Source organism: Nipponia nippon, unplaced genomic scaffold (genome assembly GCF_047370975.1).
Source record: "Nipponia nippon isolate SJK-2023a ecotype South Korea unplaced genomic scaffold, ASM4737097v1 scaffold_3, whole genome shotgun sequence".
Classification (NCBI taxonomy): Eukaryota; Metazoa; Chordata; class Aves; order Pelecaniformes; family Threskiornithidae; genus Nipponia; species Nipponia nippon.
This window is the reverse complement of record NW_028262347.1, coordinates 91,199,556-91,221,374: the sequence shown is the minus strand read 5'-3', so window position 1 is coordinate 91,221,374 and position 21,819 is coordinate 91,199,556. Positions and strand designations below refer to the sequence as shown.

General features: G+C 37.6%; 1 protein-coding gene across 3 annotated transcripts in view; it reads right to left on the bottom strand.

Moving 5' to 3' along the window:
• Positions 1-21,819, bottom strand: part of CTNNA3 (catenin alpha 3) — a 544,198-nt gene that overhangs the window by 187,575 nt on the left and 334,804 nt on the right. For 2 of the 3 annotated variants that reach the window (XM_009465979.2, XM_087766290.1), the window contains exon 10: positions 10,037-10,129. The exons of the other annotated variant lie outside the window; for it this stretch is intronic. In XM_009465979.2, the coding sequence (XP_009464254.2) occupies positions 10,037-10,129 (93 nt within the window). The remainder of the gene's footprint in view (positions 1-10,036; positions 10,130-21,819) is intronic. 3 annotated transcript variants of the gene reach the window in all.

The following is a 21,819-nucleotide window of genomic DNA, read 5'->3' as shown; positions in this document are numbered from 1 at the left end:
TGCCACCAACAAAATGTGGCATCTCAGGAAAACGTACAAATTCAGAAAAAAGGATGACGTTGAAGAGATAAAAAAGAAATACCTTTCCAGGAAGAATACTTTCAAGTTTTAAAGGCACAGGGAAAAATAAATTGTTTCCAAAACACTGATAGCACTTTTGTGCAGTATGAATCTACAGCAAATGCCCTCCCAGCAACTTTAAGAAACTTGATCATTCTCGTGTCTTATGTCTACTAACTGCAAGTGGGGCAAGCAGAAGAGGATAAAACAGAACAGCTTCTGTACCGCTACAGAAGCTGAGGCCACTCAGGGTTGGTATTTTTATTTAATACTACAAACTGAGAATTTGTTGAAGATTCTATTCTAAAACAACAGGTGCTGGAAGATGAAAGTGAAGACTCAAAACCTCAAGGCATTTTGTAGTTAATTATTCTCTCTCCAAGTACTATCACAAAACAGCCAAGCAGTCACAGCCAACATGAGACTTCCAGGGCAATCTAAGAGTCATAGTATTATTTTTTTTCCCCTTCAAACACTGTTTATTGGAAAAGTTCAAGCCAAAGCAAACATCCAGCTAACTATTTTTATAACAGCACAAAGCATTAGGCCTTCCAATACGTTTTGGTAGCCCACAGCTTTAGGATTCCATAGTACCCTGGCCAGCTAAAAATACCACATGCTTTATCATCTTTTTAAAACAACAAACCTCAATTTTCACAAACAGAAAAAGGTAACGTCCTACAACTACTAATGTCTGTAAATGATGCTAGAGGATATGATAGAGGTTTTCTTTTTTGTATCGTTTTCAGTCCTTGTCAGATAGCCAGACTCGAAACTGGAGCACGGCTGGTTTTGTACATGTTCCTTTTCTGCGGATTGCCCATCACATTAAGACTGCAGTGTTCTGATGGTTCAATGGACCATCCGTCCAAACAGGATCATGTATTATTATACTTGAGGACTAGACTAACAACTTTTTTCCATGCAATGTCTCCTGATAGCTGGTAACCATAGCTATCTACTAATACTGAAAAGAAACATTGACTTCTAACACCAAAGCTGCGTCACTGTCAGCTCAACCTGGCATTAGTCTGCACTGCCACCAAAAGCAGTGGCCTGCTCCTCCTTTAGACCCCTTTTTCCTCATTCCTTCCCTTAAGTCAGCAAGCAGTATTCATACACCCAGACGGCAAACTACATCAGGCAACTGACTTCAAGGAAAACTAACATTCTTCCTTGCTTCCCAGGTTAATCCTCAGCTGCATCAGTTTCCTGACCCAGATCGCTGAATAGCTGTATGATTGCTATTGTTAGTCACAAGGGAAGGAGGCAGAAATAACAGCTTGAGGGTAGGGAGGGAGATTAAGTCTCTAGCAGCACTGATGATGTATGCCAGATTAAACTGGTTGTATAACAAAGGTGTAAGAGAAAGAATTAAACGTAGGAATGCTCAAGCAGACTACCATAGCTATCAAGGCTAATGACAATTGCTTCATTAACTTTAGCAGCATTGTGTGTGGACTTTTCTAACATGGTGAAAACCTACATGAAAAATATATCACTTCACCAAAATATCTTTCCTTTTGTTTTAGAAATATTAAGGCATGATATGTACTTTTAATTAATCTCTCAATTGAAAGGCTGGAGATGGCACTTAAGAAGATGTCTGATACTGTTAGAGATAACTAACATCTGTTTTATCTCTTTTAAAGCAGATGGTAGAGAACTCACTGATTTACTATGTTCTCCCCCATTACTTCTGCCCTTGCACAAGTCTGCTATATTTGAAGAAAATGGTATTAAGACAGATAAAAGGAGATGCCACACAGACGGTTCAACCAAGATGATGAAACAGTTGTGGTTATTAAAGTGATATTGGTGAAGAGTTTTTATGAGGTTAATAAAAAACTTCTTCAGTGTCCCCCACCATTTAATGTACCAGAGCAAATAACAAAATGGATGATTGATTTTCTCTGATGAAAAGGTAAATATGTAGGAGATGCAAATTGCTAGCTTCAGAAATCCACAGCATCGTAAAATATATAATTAAACTCCAATACCTGAAAAATGTAACACATCAAAAGATGCTGCCCACTTATTAGCTATCAAGTCTCATTTTTGTGAACCAGAATTTTCAGGTTTGTTCAATAGAGTACCTACTTTCTAGAAAATAACACAGACGCAAATAATATCCATCTATCTGTATCAGCCCAAAAGGGCAAAACAATTTAAGTGTAAATCGAAACATAGCTCAAAGGAAAGACTAAATTCCCCTGTTCACTTTTATAAGGGAAAAATCACACTGATAAAATGTTTAATTTTGAGAAAAAAAATTTAGAGGACATTCACGTTTAAAGCTTGAGCAAAACATATAGGAAGCGTAGCAAAAGTTACGATCATAGCTTTAAGTAAGAATGCAGAGAACACGCAAGCCCTGCTTGGAAATTAGAGCTTCTCAGTAGAATATTAGTATGTGTAGGGCACACTGCTGTCACTGTTTGGCTGCTGAAGGCTTCCATGCTACTTTGCACCAAATTGTAGGTGCACTCGGTGTACTTTGGAAGAGGACAGAATAGAAGTGGCTTGTAGACTGGATTGGAGATGCTTTGTCTAGATCTCTTCTACAGACATACACACACTCTCCAAAGAAACGACCTCAGTTCCTCAATTCCTGGTTCCCCAGTATTGCTGAATTTACTGATAAGCACAGACCATTTCACATGATCCTAAAAAAACACGCAAGAGAGACAGGAAAGAAAGCACCACTACAACAGTGCTGAAATTACTAAAATTCAAAGAAAGGAACACTGCAGGGGCTGGTTTCTTGCAAGGAGTCTTGGTGGTTTTCGCCATTCTCCTCACTGCAGGTACATGTGTCAATAAAGAAGCAAATCTGTAAAACCGAAATACAGCATAAGTTCCAGACAGTCATGTTGGCATTGAAAAAACAGATGAATTATGCTGGACGAGCCAAATACAAAATGTTGAAGACAGCTGTCCGATCAGTATTTGAATGGCCTGGAAATATGACATGCATAAATATATTCCCACTGATCAGCTCAGCATCTTGCCTACCCTAATACCTCTCCATGTTACTTGAACTACCACACTGATTTATTTACAAACTCACACAGCCAAAACTTCAGCTTCTATCTTTAGTGGTTTATCACATACCAACCAATATTAAAACCAGCTAACAGCATATTAAGTTCCAAGCAGCAAGAAAAGATGGCATTGAGAATTAGAGCTGTATCTTCCACAAATGTGCAAGTGTTATGCTCTTTTCGTTAGTACAATTTTTTTTTTTTTTTTTTTTTTTTTTACACGAATTGTAGGAGGGGAAAGAACAGCAAATATAAAAATAAAAACCAACTGCAACAATGAACCCAATATACCATACACTAAGTATGTTAGAGATCAGTGCTCAGGTAACACAGGTCAATACATACCACACGTTGTCTGTTCCAGTCTATGACCAGCAGGGTTGCAGAATAGCAGTAGCTGTTTTCAGAGACAGTTATCAGCAGGACTTCTGACTGTTGGCCACATCTAAACTCCATTTTGGGAGTTGGACATTTTATTAAGAATTTACTAACAGTAGATTTTATTTTACTGAATGGTGTTAAATAACATAATCCAAACAATTACTTAAAAGATGACAGATACACCTGCCTAGAAATAAACATTTTGATTCGGATTGTGAAAGAGCTGAAAACTACACTGAGATAGGACGCTTACCAGATGCTTTTGCATACATTAAACATTCTTAGTCAGAGTTCCTTCTGTGGGAAAGGTGAAAGCCCTCGCTTAAGAAGTAGTAATTCTGTGTTTTATGTAATTTCTGCATTGAATTCCATATTGAAAGAAAAATTACATCTTAGCAAAATGAACCCAGCAAAGCCAGTCACCCAAAACAGGTCCTAATGCACTGCAAACCAAAATAATAATCAGCCTGATTTAAATACTAACAGGGCTCTTTTCAGGAAAGAAAGAAAAAGAAATATGACCAGAACGTTCATCTTTTGTCCCTGAGAGTTTTTAGAGTGAGAAAAGATGAGTCTATACATATATTTTTATGCTCTGAAATTTAAACAGAAGCACTGGAAATTTCTGAGACATCCTTCAAGAGTGGGAACACTTGCCTTGTGTCCTTTCTAACCAAAATGTCTTGTGTCCTTTCTAATCTATCACAAAGACTGATAAGGGTCTCTCTCCCAAATGCCCCAACAAGTTGTGCAAGAGTTCATAAGTGAAATCATGTGATTTGAGCTCCCCTGTGAATAGCATTGAGAACAACAGAAGTATCAAGCAGTTTCTTACATTTTGATCAGTGAATTTACAAGCCTAAATAGAAGACGGACTCTTCTAATGGAATTTGGATGAAGAAGAGCAAATTATGGGGCCCAATGAAGTCAGTCCATGTGTCCCTACTAAGCGAAGTTGGAGTGAAACAGCAAAGGGTTTTCTCTAAGAGGCAGTTTAGTTTCATAAGCATGGAATCCAACAGACACACGCTCTTTTTTTGGTATCAGATCTTTCAGTATGGATATTTTGTAACAGTATAATTCTCCCATTTTAAGAGTTGTCAGAAATCTGGTGTGAAGTATTCTCAGAAGGTTTTTGCAAGATCTCAAAACTAAGTCTGCTGTCATGAGTCATCACTACAAGTTGCTAGAGTCTAACCTCAACTGGTCTGCGTTTCTCACTCCTTTTCCTATACCTACAGAATCACGCATATAGTTAGATCCTAATTAGGTTTTTGGTGTTTGTTACAGCTTTTTCCTCACAGCTGAACTAGAAGTGTTGTAGGAACAGGACTAACAAACTTATGCCTCTGTTTCCAAGTATGCCAACTTAACTTCTTGAATAGTATTTTGCTAAGGCGTAAGAGGAACTGTAGGTGCAGACGTACAAAGTAAAAGAAGGTGGGAGGGGAAGGGAAGTATGGGCACTAAAAGAACTACAGAATACATTTCTACTGAAGGAGAAGTAGGATAAGGGAGAAACAAAACACACTTAGATATATATTTGCTGCATATTACGAACTTGGTAAACCAATATGAATAGGTAAGAGCAAAGCCTGTGACACGAAGCTTACTGACAAAAAACATTTTATTCTTTGTCAGTAGTCAGTATTCTTTGTCAGTTCTGAACAAGCAGTGCAGGGCAGAAATGTTATCACAGGTACCAAACCCCACCTACAATTGGGCACTCCACTGTAGAACAATTTTAAGATTAGAGGTATCAAGGTATTATAGGCATCAAGAGAACACACACATCAACTACCACTACAAAACAAATAAATCAAAACCATATCAAATCTCAAGTATTTGTTTCTAAACTGAGACACTCTACATACACCAGTGGTGAAAGTCAAGACATGTTAGAACCATGCAATTTGTTTTAAAAATAACATCTTCCTGTTCATGCTTTTCCTCAATAATTAGTCATCAAGGCAAAACACTAGCCTCTACCAATGTTACACCAGCATATGAAAGAATACAGAACCAAATGTTCCATGGTTCTCAAAAGAAACATGCCCTAGATAGAGTGCCAAGGACTAAGAGGAAGCCAGCTTCCATCTAAGCAACAATAAATGTTTCACTACACAAATTCTACCATATTGGGATACAAGTCTTGGTCCTCAGCCTCCTCATATAACAGGCACAGCATGATGTGTAGTTTTATTGGACAGCACAGTCTGTATTGCAAGTTGTTCTTTTTCAAAGCAAGCTGTAAGGTGCCCTTGGCATCATATCCTGCCATAGGAGTCAACCACACCAATCCACTTGGATGCCTGAGAGCCATGAGGTCTTACAGTGGCTGTGTTGCTGATGCCGTCATTAAGGTCTGCTCACTCACCTCCCCTACTTCCAAACGGTTCCTTCAGAATGGCGTAGGGCTGTGGTAGGCAAAAAATAGTTTAAATTGTGAACACTTAAAGGCAGCAGATAACTGAGGCAGGGGAAGAGGAATGTCTGAACTCTCAAGCTTGGTACTAGCTAGTTGCAACTGGTATGCGCTGGTTTTAAATTCTGTTAACATCTTAACTGAACAAAGCTGACATATCCCAAGTTGTCCAATTAACAGCGAGACACACAACAGAGCCACCAATTAGGAGGCAGATCACACTTCATGCTTCTGCACATGTGCTTAGACTGGGAAAAATTGAAGGTTTAGGGACCCAAAAAGAGGCTGATGAAGATCCTGCCTGGAGAAACAGTCTTGGAAGTGAGAAAAGATCCTGCAGGTCAGGAAAATATGAGGAGATAAATACTGGGAGACACCCAGGGACCTGGGACAATAAGACCCAAGACAGGTGACTGCAAGAACATGCGCAGGACAAAACCATCATAACTTTCTGCCCAACCTTCCTGGTCTAGCAGCAATCTCCCTGCAGGGAAGGAAAGTCAAGACCTAGTGAAAATAAACACTGTGGGGAAAACAAATGAGTGAGCATGTGGTATCATCAAGCAGGGTAAAAACCGATCTCCCTGGTTCTTAAATAAACCCTAGTATCCAGATCTCCTACAGGCTGTAACTGTGTCTTGCTTGTGACAAAGTTTTTGGCCTACCACAAGGCACTCACTCTTCATCATATGTACTCAGTAAATTATGTGTAATGGGCACTACTTTTTAGCCAATAGCTTCAATAGCTTGAATACAAAGATGAGACTCAAGGAGACAGCATTCTCAGAGTCAATATCACTATCTGAGCATGTACACTTCACATCCAAAGTGACCGCAAGTTTACCTGGCTCAGTGTGCATTTCATACCCATTGAATCAACATTTTCCACATAATACATTTTGCATTGACAACAGCTACCTATAAAGAACGACATTTGTGTCTTTGCAAGCTTCCTCCAGCAGCTTAGGAACTAGTTCTGAAATATGCTTTAATATCTGCCTTAGGTTCCAATATATTCCTGGTTAGGTGCAAGTTAAGAAGAGAGATGAGGTGACAGCTTCGTATACATTTAAAATAGCTCAAGATGCACACTCTCTCTCTTTTTTTAAGGCTACTTTCCCTCACCTCTATTTTTATTTTCTAAACACAAAGAGCAACTCAACCTCTAATGGATTTCCTGTTACATAGATTTCCTTCTCACCTAATAGCTTTATAACTAGATGGTTTCTATCTCAATACTTAAAGAGAAAAACAGAAGTCACTGTCTGAGGTTCTGGTTATACCAGTGTATACCTAATCTTTTTTAAAATATCTGATAAAAATATTGCATAGGGTTGAATGATTTTTAAAAATTTATCACCAAATAAAGATTAAGCTAAACCATGAACATTCATTTGCTTTTCCTGCATTTTGCTTCATTGCGTGATGTACCAGAACAGACATGGCTCCCTGCAGAACTAATCACACTGCGCCATTTCAGTAACTAGTAGCAAGCTCCAGCAAGATCTCATCTTCAAAGGAAGTGAGCCTAAAATTCTCTTTTTCAGGTGTAGTTCTTCCAAAACAAGCCCAAACCTCCTGCTCCTTAAAACTCTCCAGGGATCTTTATACTAATAAAAAGGCTCTAGCCAGAGCCCTTTGACATGCTGAAGCTCTTACCAGCTGCTGCCTTGAGACTAGCCACTTCTGATCTCCACTTTGAAACATATGTTCCAGCTTTAGGCTCAAGGTCATTCCTCCCCTCCAAAGTATCAGCTCAGGATCCGTTTGCATTAATGCTCTTGGCACTCCCTGGCTCCCATTCCCTCAGAGAGGAAAATGTCATTATCTCTCATTATGTGCATCACAGCACCTCCACTACATGTGTTTCTGACAAACATGAGCTTCAGAGAGAACAAGCACACCTTCACCTACCTCAGCTACAGTTCAGTCTTTCTTCTTTGCTCTCCCCCAACATCATATCCTTATCCCAGGTTAAGTCACATATCTAAAGCCTTCAACTCCATCCAAGATCCGATCAATGGCTTCCTTCTCACCTCCTCGCTCCTTCAGAGCCTGTTGCAGAAGGCACCTTATTCCTCAAGCTTATCCCTCAGCAGAGCTCCCCAACCCAGCAAAACCAGAGGCCTACCTTAAGGGAGGTAAGGAAAGAAGACCCAGTACTAACACAGAAGCCAGGTCAAATAACAGGCCAGATCCTCCTTATACACAAATACGCAGGTTTTTCTCGGTCTTTTCTCCCTCGTTCCTCCTCTTGGTGGCCTAGTGTGCCAGACATACTTGTTGAACCACCCGAAAGCTGATTAGCCCGTAAAAATGTAAAAACCTATCAAGAATTTAAACAGAGAAGCCAGATCCTTGTCAGCTAATCTCTGGTTTCCTACATTTGGGATATTTTTCCATCTCTATATTAACAGGTTTACCCTCTATCAGGTATGTTTGCCTATTCCAGAGAACCAACTATTAAAGGAACCAGAGACTTCTTCAAACATGCCACTGAACTGAAGCATAAGGGTAACAAACCCAAGATCTGTATTAGCAAAACAGCTTTACAGATTTATATCCTTGCTGTTCAAAAACAGAAGTTTGTTTGCTTTTGTGGGTTCTTTTCCTTTTCTTTCTTTCTCATGCATTTGATGAGGTCATGATTTTGTTTGCACACCAGGGAGGTAACATGGACACCCACACAGAACAAGTGACACTGTAGATTTTACCTACCTGACAATACTCAAGAAAATTCTCCCAACCAAAAGCTAGTAACATGAACAGAAATAATTCTTCCTTCATCAAAACATAGGCTAGCAGCTCTTTATTTCCTTATTCTATTCATTATTATTTATTGAACATCAAATATTTTTAAAATTTATTTCGCATGAAGCATTCATGAAATTTCAGGAACAACAGGTATTATGTGTTTCATATCAGCTCTAACATACATGCCTAAATTATTTCAGTTATTGAACAGTCAAAATATTTGCTAATAATCTCACCTGAGAGAAAAAAAAAATACCGTCAGAGTTCAGAATCAACCCTCCACATTTTAACTACAGTACAGTATAATTAATGTCTATGCATTAAGCATGTCTATGAATTCTAACAATTAAAAGGCCTTCCTCCAGGGTTTGCCAATTCTGTATCTGCCTTTTCCCCAGTGCTACATGGCAAGTTTTGCTGGTCAAACCTGCCAAACTCCCAAGAAACTGAATGATTCAAGAGAAAACACTGATCTGTGATATCTTCAGAATATCACATTTCCTTGATCGAAGTTTCTTTCTCCAAGTGTTGCATTTACTCAACAGGCATAAAATGGACTTCTCAAGCTTGTAATTGAACATATTATTAATATTTGCTCTTCACCTTCTATTTCAACTACATTTAGCATTCAAACACGCAAAAGGGTAAGAATATTTAGGCCACTCTGTAAACTATAGTGTTCTTCAAAGAACTAATGATCTTGAAATTATGCAGCCTCAAGGCTGAAACACTCACAATTCACACACATCAGTAAAATCTTTGCTTTAAACAGATGTAACTGCAGTTTTTCTCTCTCTGTAATTCTGAATGTGACAAATACAGAGTGAATACTTTTTATAAGATATTACGTACCAAAAATTTATCTGAAGCTGTGCTGTTTTTCATTCATTTGCTTAAGACAAAAGCTCAAGCTTTTGAATTGATGATAATCAGAAGAATTCATACTTTAACATTCACATAGACAAAAACCAAATCAAGTGGTAATAATATTTCAAGTTAAAGGTCAAAACATGTCTTGCTTTCTAAGAATAAAAATACTCCCAATTTGCCTATCACATTACACTGCTCATTCAATCAGGTTTAGTTTCAGAAACAGAACAGCATGTTTCTTCAACTGCAATTTTTACAGCTTTTTAAAACTCCCAATCAGTACAGACTATTAACAATTCCTATATTAACCGCTAAGAAAAAATAAACAAATTAACTGAGTATTTGCCCTTGATTTATCATTTGGTCTCTATTTACTACACTAAGCTGTGTGAATGGAATGTGAATTTAGACTGAAGGAGCATGACTAAACATCTATGTTGTGTGACAAATATACAGTGTGTGCTCAGTGAGCTGTCATGGGGATTAACTGAAAAAGTCATACCTGTGGGCACAAAGTCTCTATGTGATTAGCTGCCACTTGGACAATTTTCATTCCATCTTCATTTGTTGACAACGAACAAGCAAGATTAGCAACCTTAAATAAACAAAAAAACAGTTTTATAAGCAAGTATGCATCCCCAGACTCTCAAACTTGCCAAAAAACATCTCTGCTAGAAAGCTTTCACTATTTGGGGAAATTAATTTGTCAAAGAACATATTTGAACAAGGAAACACAAGAGGGGGGCAAAAAAAAAAAAAGGAGCCGTGGAAAGGGGTGACAGTAACAAGAAAACTCATGACCCCTCCCCAGCTTAGGTTCAGTACATAATAGCTGTAAAGTGGTGTTTAGGTAACATCAGGAAATTTCAGAGTAAGATCCTAAGGCTTCAGCTTCACTGCTTGTGATCATGCCCGTTAATTTTTCAGAGCCTTTCAAACCATGTCCAATTCTTAGATTTTTCTTTAAACATAGTTTCAAGACTTTAAAGATCAAATGACGTTTGCCTCGATTTGCTGTAATGAAATACAGAATGATTTACGCCCTGAGCTATGCACAGACCATTATTTTAATTAGTGGTACAATTTTCTACTGAAGTAGTCATATCAGTGCAACTTATACATTTTCTCTGTAAGGAAACTTGAAATCTGTGAAAGAACAAGTCTATTTTCTGTTTTATTTTACTATACACCATGGAGATACAGCTTCCTTCAAAGGAAAAAAGCTCTTCCATGACACTCCACAGTTCAACAAGTTTGAAGAGGTGAAGGAAAAAGAGCACTCACTTCAGCTCACTGCAACTCAACATCAACAGGCTGTAACACACAGGCTTGACAAAGGCACAAGAGGGGTTCGGATACTGGGATCCAGTAGATCTTTTCAACCTACTGAAGTAATGTAATTTCCTTATGTAAACTCCTACACACTTCTTAGTCTTCATAGCCTTCACTGAAGTAGCTATACTACACATATGTATCACCCCATTGTTCATGTAGATCAAGAACTGCCTGAGAAATAGACGTCTCTAGTGCTGCAAATACCAACACAGATATAAACATAGATATGCATAGTTAATTTGTAACTATTCAAAACTCATGCAATGAGTTCTATATTCCAGCTGCTGCAAAATAAAAGCAAATCTTCATTTATCAACATTTTAGGACGCTATTTCTAAGTGAGAACAATAGTTCAATGATGATCTATTACCAAAGGCTTTTATTATTCTTACTTAATTGATGTAAATAATTGCAAGGAATTAGTCAGTGCATAGCCAAATTAATTACTTTTCCTATCCAAAATTCAGAAGAGACGAAAGTAAGATACTTTCTGAAGAGGATGAGGGCTAGGAAAGCATGGCCTTTCATATACACCTGTGCCTACATATAAATACTTTATGAACCTATCCCTGGTATTCCAATACAACCCACTGGTACCCCACCTGTGTATGTGTTATCTTGTCCACATAAAAAATAAGGGTTAAGACTGAAGAAATCCAATTTTCATAGATGCACTCAAGCTGTGTTCTCTTTTATTTGAAGTAAACTGCCATGGGTTTTTTAACACAGTATTTGAGAAAAATTGTTTTTGATCCTATGCTTCCCCTCCTGACCCTTCAGCTGAAAGTTACCTACAGATGTGTTGGTATCATCATAATACAATTCTAAAAGACACTATTCCCTCCCCCCCCAAAAAAATCAGTTATTTTTCTTGGGATTGAAGGTCAGGGTTTTTCAATATTGGTTACAACAACTAATTCACACTGGTTTGAATATTTTAATTTCTTTGCTCCAGTCACTGAGCTGCTTGTGTATCCCAAATGTAACCCTGCATTCATTCACACTGCATTAATAAACCACCATATATAAAAAGAAGCACTCTGCAAGGCTCAGTGCAAATATTACTTATCTATCTCTTAAAGAGCTCCTCAATGCCTAAAGCAGTAACATTTCAAGCGGGGGGGGAGGCAGCACAAGCCATTCCATCAGAACAAAATAAACACTCTCAGCAGCTTTTTCTCTTTGCCATAAGGTTCCTCAGGTTTTCCAATTTCATTTCACAGTTCCCAGAAAAACTTTACTTTTCATTTCTTGGGACCCACTGCAAACATGTGTGATACGTAGCTCCTGTTTATCAGTAAGAACAGTTTTAAGATTGAGTTCTGTGCTGTAAGCATTAAATGTTTTGTCCCCGTCTTGATGTGCAAGGCAGATACAGAGACAGCTTAAAACATTTTTTGTATCCTGCTTCCCAGTTGCACTGGCTGAAACATCTCGGTACAAATCCAGTCCTTAACAAAAATTCTGTCATAGAACCACAGAATAATAATTCAGGTTGGAAGAGGTTTCCAGAGGTCATGTAGTCCAACCCCCTGCTCAAAACACGAGAATGAACTCTAAACCAAACTATGCCAATTGCTCTGTGTAGCAGATCAGCATGTGGGGACAAATTATGTATATGATACCAGACCACGCTGAAGACTGGAAGGGTAAAAAAGCGTGGCTCGTCTCTGACAAAACATGCTCAGGTTAGAAAGAATCAAGTATTCCTTCGTGATGGCCCAATTCATAATAGTATTCTCAAAGCACAAGTAGCAAACTAAGGAGGTAAGCATTAGGAATTTATGTTAAGCCACTTTACGACAACAAACAGAGGTCTGTATTATTTACATTAGATGTCCTTTAAAAATCAATGAAGTTAAAGAAAGTAGTATTTGGCTACTTTAGAATAAATACATTCATCATGTCACATTTCTGTTGGGTATTTGGAATTCATACTACAGTGCTGTACCGACAGTGAATTTAGTCCTTTGCCTTTCATTTTGACTGACATAAGCAAATCTTCCCTTTCCATTAGAAAACGGGTAGAATTTTCTTCTCCTGGCATTTAAGTGACACCGCTTTTCTACATGTAGCTTATGCATACGTACAAGGGTTCTCTGTCAATCTCAGTAGGTGATTAGACTAATAGCTGTTCCACCCAAAAGACAATCCAGATTCCAATAAGTCATTAGCATGGTCTCAACCACCAGTACACTCACTGTTAGTATTCTCCTCACCAGCTCCTGAAGAGATCTCCTTAACACAAATCCAAAACACAGTAATCCAAATAAATCAAACTGAAAGAGTCAAACGGCGTGAGGGGAGTGTGCAGTGTGTGTGTCTGTGTAATTTTTCCAAGTGCAGGGCATTTGAGAACCTGAGGTCTCTTTCAAAGCTATAATGTTGCTAATAAGGATGACAAGCTGTTTCATCAGTACTAAATGCCTGTAACCCGTAAGAAAATCAAGCCCTAGCTCAGAGAAGACCTATCACCTTACTTTCCTGAAAGTATCATGCACATCTTGGAAGGCTTCTCAAACAGCAAAAATCCTTTATTACGCTACAGTCTCCCCCCTAAGCAATATAAGCTACACAAATACATCACATTTCTTTTGTGTTCTCCAAGAAAGTCATGAGCTTCCCTTAAAGGGACTTCAAGCCCAAGTACACTGCAACTTCAAAAATAAATAAAATTGCAAAATGAAGAGCCAATGATTCCTCTCAGTCAGAATATCATTCTCTTTCTGAAGAGCAAAGTTTGTCAGGACAAAGACAAAGCTTTCTTGGAGGCTGGTCTGATTGAAACCAGCTCCAACAGAACTTTAAAAAAAAGGCCATCAGAAAATTTTCAATTTTTTTTTTTTTTTTTTTACCATGTGAGAAAGCATATTTATTCAACTTATACTACTCAATGCAACATGTCTATTTGTAATCATTCTCTCCAACATTTCCAAGATACTACGAAAGCAGTTGCACAGCTCTTCTTTGAAAACCTGAAGAACAGTGAACAAACCATCCATGATGAGTTTTAGCAACATCAATTAATACACTAATTAAGGCGCAGTGGGAATAGGAAGGCTTTGAACTGAGCAGGTAAGTGTAGCACTGACAATAGATAAAATACTCCATTAGCCTGACGGATTTTTAGATTATGAAGGCACCAAAGACTATATTATTTGATGCCCATCACATGTACACAAAACCTATGCCAATGCACATTTCTTTTATACTCCTGAAGTTATTAAATAAGCTTCTTACAGGCACTTTAACTTGTGGTTTTATTTTTACTATTGACTGAGAGTCTGCCTTTCTTTATTGGGGGGAGGAGGTTCCTCTCTTTAGAATCTTGCGAGCCAGCAATTTTTCAGGCTAGAAATCGTTGAAGAATAAGACCCATGTCTTATTATTATTATACTAGATGCAATCAGTAAAGAAAAAAACCCCACCTACAACACACAAAAAACCCAACAAATCATATTCCTCTCACTGACTTAGACATCACATGGAGCATGCGTGTATATCTAGGAGAGAGCACAACTGGAAAACCTTTTATCTGAAAACGTGTGCATGAACTTTTTCAGTTCCTACTCTTTATCTAACAATTGAGAGGAAAAGAAAGAAGTATTTAAAGGCTGAGATACATTATACACATACAAGTTTGCACTGTTGTCAAAAATTCTTCAAGATGAAAGGCTTTTTACCTTGACTATGCTCACACAAGTGCACTCACACTGTGTATCCTAATGTTCTCTCCCCAAGCAGAAGATACATGCGTTAAGAAGTCCTCAGCTTCTTTCGACCTCAGATTTCCAAATGCTTTCCACTGGCGATTACAAGGCAAAAGGGAAAATACATATAGGCAAAACATCTTGGAGATCCACTAACTTCTTCCGGTGGATCTCCAGAAAGGTGTGACAAGAAAAATTCTTCAGAAAGGCGTGGTAATTTGCAACAGCCAATGTCCTAAAGCCATATATTGCTGGAGATAATTAAGATAATGTAATAGCCTTCCTGTAGACAAAAGAAAAGCACTCCCAATCCATTAAGAGCCTCAGGACAAGTTCACATGCAAAGTGAGACTGCCTCTTCACTGTGAGAGGACCAAGAGGTCTTACCATGTTGATTCTGCTGACAAGAAAGAGGAAAGCGTGATCCTGTTGGCAAGAATCCTTGGGAGAGACATTCCAACCGCAACTCAAGGATGCATGACAGTGGTTTAAGAATGAATCATTGGTCAGAGTTAAATCCAAGGCAAGAACACATATGCAAAGCCAAACGCAAAAGTGAGATTTTTAAGTAGCAGAAGAATAAATAAATCACTGCAGTGCATCACCACCTGTTTCATTCTCAGATGAGAATAGCTTAACTGTTCAATTGTCCACACCACGAACTAAGGATTAAATGCACCCCTAAGGATTTTTTTCAGCCAAATTCACTGCATTAACTCCCCAAAATGAGCATTTTCTTGGGACTAGATAGTCTGCCAACTAACTAAATTCCTCTTATGTAACTTTTACTAAATGAAGCAACACATTCTTTAGATGCGATCCTCCTCACTTCACCAATAAGAGCTCAGTGTCTTCTCATTATTTTATCCAGACTCCTAACTCACTTATACTGTAAATCACTAAGGATGACTAAGTTGCTAATTCCAAGAAAACCTGTTTCCTCTTCTTGGTGAAGACTTCCTATTCTTCATAGTAAATACTTCCTGTCAAGAAATTCTTTCCACTGAGGGAAGACCTTCCAAAGCTCTGCCTACCCTAAAGTTAACCAGGTCCTTCACCACACTGCAGGGTAAGCCCAAAGTTTGTCCTTTTTAAAATTTTTTAGCATAGTGTGAAGAACTCTCTGGCAACCCAATCCCTCCCATTGATAACCCTACAGATATTCTTAAGATCATGCTAGGAGCACATATAGCCTTGGATGACAAATGGTCTGTCGATATTTAAGTGTTTGGAATATACTCTTAATTAAAAACAAGGAAAAACAATGTTATGTCTGAAATAAAATCTGGCATGTTTCAAATTTCAAGAAAATTTAACTTGCATGTCACAAGATTTCAAATACCATCTCTACTAGAAAGTTTAAAATACTGATCCTGTCGTTTTGCCAGGCTTTTTTTTTTTTTAAATGAAGGTAATAAAAGATCAGAACAAAAACCAATTGCTGTTCCTCAAAACCAAGCACAAGTATCTCTTATACATACCTCTTGAGAACACTAACCAGATACACTGTCATTTTAATGTGTATATGAATTTACCAAGTCACTGACATGATGGTTGTAATGTAGGGGGTTAAAAAGGCCTAAACCAAGATGAGGACCTTGCTTTGCCAAAAGTTTCACAAGAGACAAAGCCTCAAAGACCTTCTGATCCATCAAGCTTTATCTTTGTAACCGCCAACGAGATGGGCACCAAATACGAACAAAGGAATTTGGAGGAATTCTACTGAATCATTTTATGACACAAATGGACACAAATACAATAAAGCAATCCACTGAGGTAGAGATTAATCCTGAGTAATCACAGCCCAGAAGATATTTCATTTGTAGGAGTTGAGAGCAACTGAATACTGAACTGGGGAATAACATCTGAATTTCAGCATTACAGCAGTCAACGTGGCTTTTGATATAAATTAGATACTCTACGTAAATTGGTTTTGACTGTTAGTCTGCTCTCCTCCAACTACAAATGAAAAAAGGTACTCACATATTCTTTGCTTCTAATTTTGTGGTATACTGAATTATCTTCTACAAGTTTATTATGTGTTCTTAGCTTCTACCACTAGTTTTATTCTGAAGCCCTACAAAGTCTTCTGAGGAAAATGACTGCTCATACAAAGAAATGCCACGGAAAAACTAGGAAGGTCAACAATAAATAACAACTCTATACTTTTTTAAGGAAAGGGCTACATTGATGTATGTATGTCTTCTAGTTGTTGCTGCATTTTTATATGCATTTATGATTACTATGTGCATTTTTGTGAACTTAATAAAACTTACATAGACTAGAATATTTGCTTAGAGTGAAAAAAACATATTCCTGTGTACTGAAAACTTACCTCCAGTGAGCAATAAAGTAGTAGCACAATGTTGCTTGCTTTCAACCCATTTTCCACCGTAAAACTTAATTTCTTTCCAGACCAAGTCAAACAGTAATACTGAGCTATTTATAAGATGCTGCCAGAGTTTATATGTTATTTTTGCATTGTTTATAAAATGCTTTAGGATAGTTCAGGTCAAAAGTTACACTATTATTTTAACTTTTATTAGTTTTTCCTTTTGTGGGAATAAAGTTAGAAATGATACTCAAAAATACTTTTAACATATATTATGTTGCTTTCCCTGTTTCTTTTAGCTTTTCACCTTCCACTCTTCCAGAAAGATTCTTGAATCTGCTGATTTATCTGCTGTGGGGCACTACATATCTGCAAGCCTCTTCACTCATCTTTCGGTTCCTTTTGCGCTTCTCTTAATTTTGCATGTGTCTACCTCTTCCATTTTCTGCAGAACTGAAATATATAGTACTCCATTAATGCCATAATCAATACTGATACGACAAGACTAGCTCTGGCTTGTGTACCAGAGGCTTATCACTGCCCTGTTCAACTGTAACCAACTACCTTGCTAACATGAAGAAACTCCTCAGAGTATTATGTAACTTTAAACGTTTTCCCTAATGTTATTTGTCATGCATGCTACAGATTCTATTTCCATAATTAATTAATAAATGGTATTTGAATACCAATGGACTAGACTGTTCTCTTTTTTTTTTTACCCAACATAAATCTAGAACAATCCACTGCAACTCATTTATTTCAAGTTCCATGTGCTCAGACAAGTCTTATCTCATACAAGTTCATTTAGGAGATTGTTTTGATAAACTGGGCCTCAACCAAAATAAAAATGGAAAATAAATTAAACAAACACAATACTCTGAGCCAAAGATCACACATGTGTAAGGGAGAATTCCACACAGTAACATTTCAGAAATAATTTCCTTTTCAATGAAGGTGTCAGGCTTGATGCAGAGCCCCATTAAACTGTCTCTCACTGCTTTGGGTCACAGTAAAGACAGCTGAAGAACTAAGTTAAGGATTTCCTCTCTAGACCTCAGTGACCAGAGCCCTGGTTACAACCAAAGAAACGAGATTGTAAGAGATTGTATTTGGATTACATCTGTGCTCTGGCAGCCCAAGTTAGCTGAAGAGTTCACTAAACAGAAACTGTCTACAGGTGTGACCTGTGTCTCACTGACAGTTTCTCAAAACATGTACCATCCACACCAGCGCCAGACTTAATCCACTGGAATAACCACAAAGTGGCCTGTGATATCTGAAGAAAGGTCCTTCCTTGGGCCCAAACATAACAGCCTGTGAAAGATCTAAATGTAAACTACTTTATGTAACCTCTCCCTTAGTACCATTTGCTGAAACATTAGCAACAGAGGGCTTTCCAGCAGTACCACATGAGTACAGAAGCATAACAAAAACTACCTGAAAAGGAGACTAGGACAAGCAAAGAATTGACTAAAACCCAGCCAGTTCACTGCCTTGTCCCTACCTCTTTCTTCATGCAGACAGAAAAAAATGCCAGTATAAAGTAAAAAAATTATTTTAGCAGTAGACAGAAGTGGTGTATGTTGTATCAAACTGGAAGAAAGCATGGTTTTCAAAAGGAGAAAGCGACTACCCAATCCTATAATCATCTAACCAATAACCAACCTTCTGATTTTCCTTCTCTCAGTCTGACAACAAACATGGCAAGTAAGATAGCAGTTAACCACAGAGCAAGAGAAACAGGCCATCAGTCACGCACAGAATTAGCCAACTCCTTAAAACATCTAAGAAGAGGAGTGATCAAAACTCACTGCCAGAATATACAGTCCTTGAGGGAACTAGGCACCATACACACTGAGGTACTTTTGAACATATCAGTGAGCTGGGCTCAACTGTCCGACACTGACCTGTCTGACATTAGCAGGATTTGATAAACAGTTCTCACCAGTAAAAGCCAGTAAGGATCAGGGTGGATCAACCAGTTCTCAAAACAAATACAGCATCTCAAATTCCAAATATCTCATGTATTTTCCAGTTTTTAAATAAAATACCATTTTATGAGAGGCAATATTTTGCCTGTTCTCCCCCACCAACTAATCTTTTTGTATCTTCTTAGGTGTTTCAGTGAAAAATTTCAAAATATCTTTCCTTCTGCATGAATATTTTTTCCTTTCCTCCCTGCATGAAACCCTCTATCTCCTGCATCTAAATAATAAAGAGGCAAATACAACACATAAAATAAACTGTTGTTAGAGTACTCAAGATTTCAAGCCCTTTTCCTCCATAAAACAAAGGTAGGATCCAAACATATGTATGAATACATCCTCATTTATTTTCTTACTACTCATTATTCAAATATTCTAGGAAACTATATCCATTACCCTTGTTTTAAGGCTTTCTCTCTTAGACTCAGTAACACACGGTTTTGTCATACACGTACCCAAGCATACTCAGGTGACCTTTGTTTCCCCTAGCCACAAAATCTTAGACTCTTCCTGTTGTCAGAATGAAAATCTTCACCTCTTTGCCTCCGACTGGTTAACTGAGATGGAAATCGATCCCAGGACATGCAGCGTATTTCCTCCAAGATGCATACACCCTCTATTATTTAAATCAGCGTGAGCTAAGAAGACTCAGTATGCTAACAAAATGAAACCACACAGCTCTCACTTAACACTGAATAAATGTTAGTGGAGCAGGAAACAGACTTCTTTCCAGCAGTGTAATCACTTGGTTACAATGCCAAAAATTCTTTCATTTCAATGTAACTGTTTTCAATTCCTTGAAGAAGTAGGACACCTGACAAATAAAACATTAAAAGGTTGTTTTTGAATGAGAAACAAAAACACAGTTCATGTAACAGTTCTTAAAAGAGTTCAAAATCGAAGCAGTCCCCTACAAAAATTAGATGTTTATCCTTTTACAAAAAGAGCTATGCTTTAAGCATATTGTTCTGATGCAACACCTGGATTGGTTATATGTGCTACATATTTACATTTTTATAAATAAAAGGCCAACCATACTAAGTATAAATTAATTTGACACTACATGAAAAACAGAACTCACCTCTGGAAAGTTACAAAGAATAACCAATTGGAAATGTAATAAATACAGTATCACAAACACTTACAAAAACTCATAACATAAGGGGGGGGGAGGAACCCACCAACAAATCCACAGATCATCAGAGAAAATGAAAGATCAGTGCAACAAAACATATCTTCAGAATTTAATCCATCTCCAGATCAGCCCTTTACAGAACTTCTGCCTCCGCAGAAAGTATGGCAATTCATTTTATATCTAACATTAATATCGACAACCTGCTTTGGCAATATAGAAAGTATGTAGCAGTACAGGTTTCTGGAATATGTATTTTTTGCACTAAGAATCAGTCAATCTATATTCTAGTTCATTTCCAACTATCATTATTATTAACTACTGGCACAGAATTATAGATGTGTGCGGTGCTTGAGCACTTACAATCAAATCTAAGATGAGAATAATAGGAGAGTCAACAATAACACATGGAGGGTTAGCTACAGCCAAATAAAGTTTGACACGCAGAACGTTCATGCACATTACCTAGAAGCATAAACGAATTCTTCAGCAACAAAAAACACTTTCTTCTCCATAGTTGAAAGGAAACAAGACAGGGAGATACAAGCACACACTTACTCAATAATACAAATTCAATTCACCATATTACCAAAAATAAAGTAGCTCACATCAGCCACACAAACTTTGATACTAATTTTCACACATACACCATTAATAGTACCTACTTTATTTTCTACAGGACACAGTACTGTGTTACAAATTGCACATGACAAATTCAAAACCAGTGAAACTATTTATCCTCTAAAAATTACTACAGAATTCAGCATGTCCAGTTTCCAGGGAAGTTCAATGATACTAGCAATAACCAAAGGAGTACTAAAACATAGCAATGCATAGGACAAGATTCTAATTTCACTTTACATGTGAAAATGCCAAATACTATCACTGACTTCAGTTAAGGTTCGCACCAAAAGGTGTCACTGACTTTCCAGAAACACACTGCTTTCCTTCCTAGATATTTAATTTAACCAAATCGGTACTGCAAAATAAATGCACAAAACCATTCAATCACTTATACCAGCATACATGGTTGGTAAACTGGGACAACAACGTATCAATGAAGGCAGTATTTGCTAACTTATTAATAATGGTAAAAATTGGTTAGTACTATAATGAAAATCCAAATTAAAAGATAGATAGAATGAATATATAACAAAAATGGGAAATAGTATAAAGCTGCATATCTTTTCATACTGCATAACAGGAAGGATTAACCTGAAACTTTAGGCAGTCTTATTGTCAATCCTGAGAAGACTTCTCCTCAAAAGGGAAAAAAATACTTTATCATAGAAATAATTTTCCTGATAGCCACGCAAAAGAGTAGTTGGAGGTCCTCCTGCCCTCGAAAAACAAAAAGAAATTAAAAAAAAAAAAAAAAAAAAAGAGTCATCCAACTTCTTCAAGATTCAGTTTGTGGCAGTATCTGAATTCTACCACTTTGAAAGCCTTGCCAGAGCAAGTACAAGGTCCATCTCCCAATTTAACAGAGAATGAAATTTACTGAAGAAACTGGGTCAGAGCCTAAGGCACCTTATGTGATGCACAACCACCAGCTCCTCCTATCTCACACAAATAAACACATCAGATGTGTTTAAAAAATTCTTTTCAAATATTCGTTTTTCAGAAAGGAAAAAAGTCCCATTTCAGAACTTGTCATGAGTTAAGTCTCTCTATCAGTATTCTTAGAATCTTCCTCCAACCCAACTGTCTCCCTCCAACCTTTGGGACAGGATAGCACCAATTCAGCGCTGAATGGTGTGCAACCCTCACAGCATGTTTGCACACAAAAAA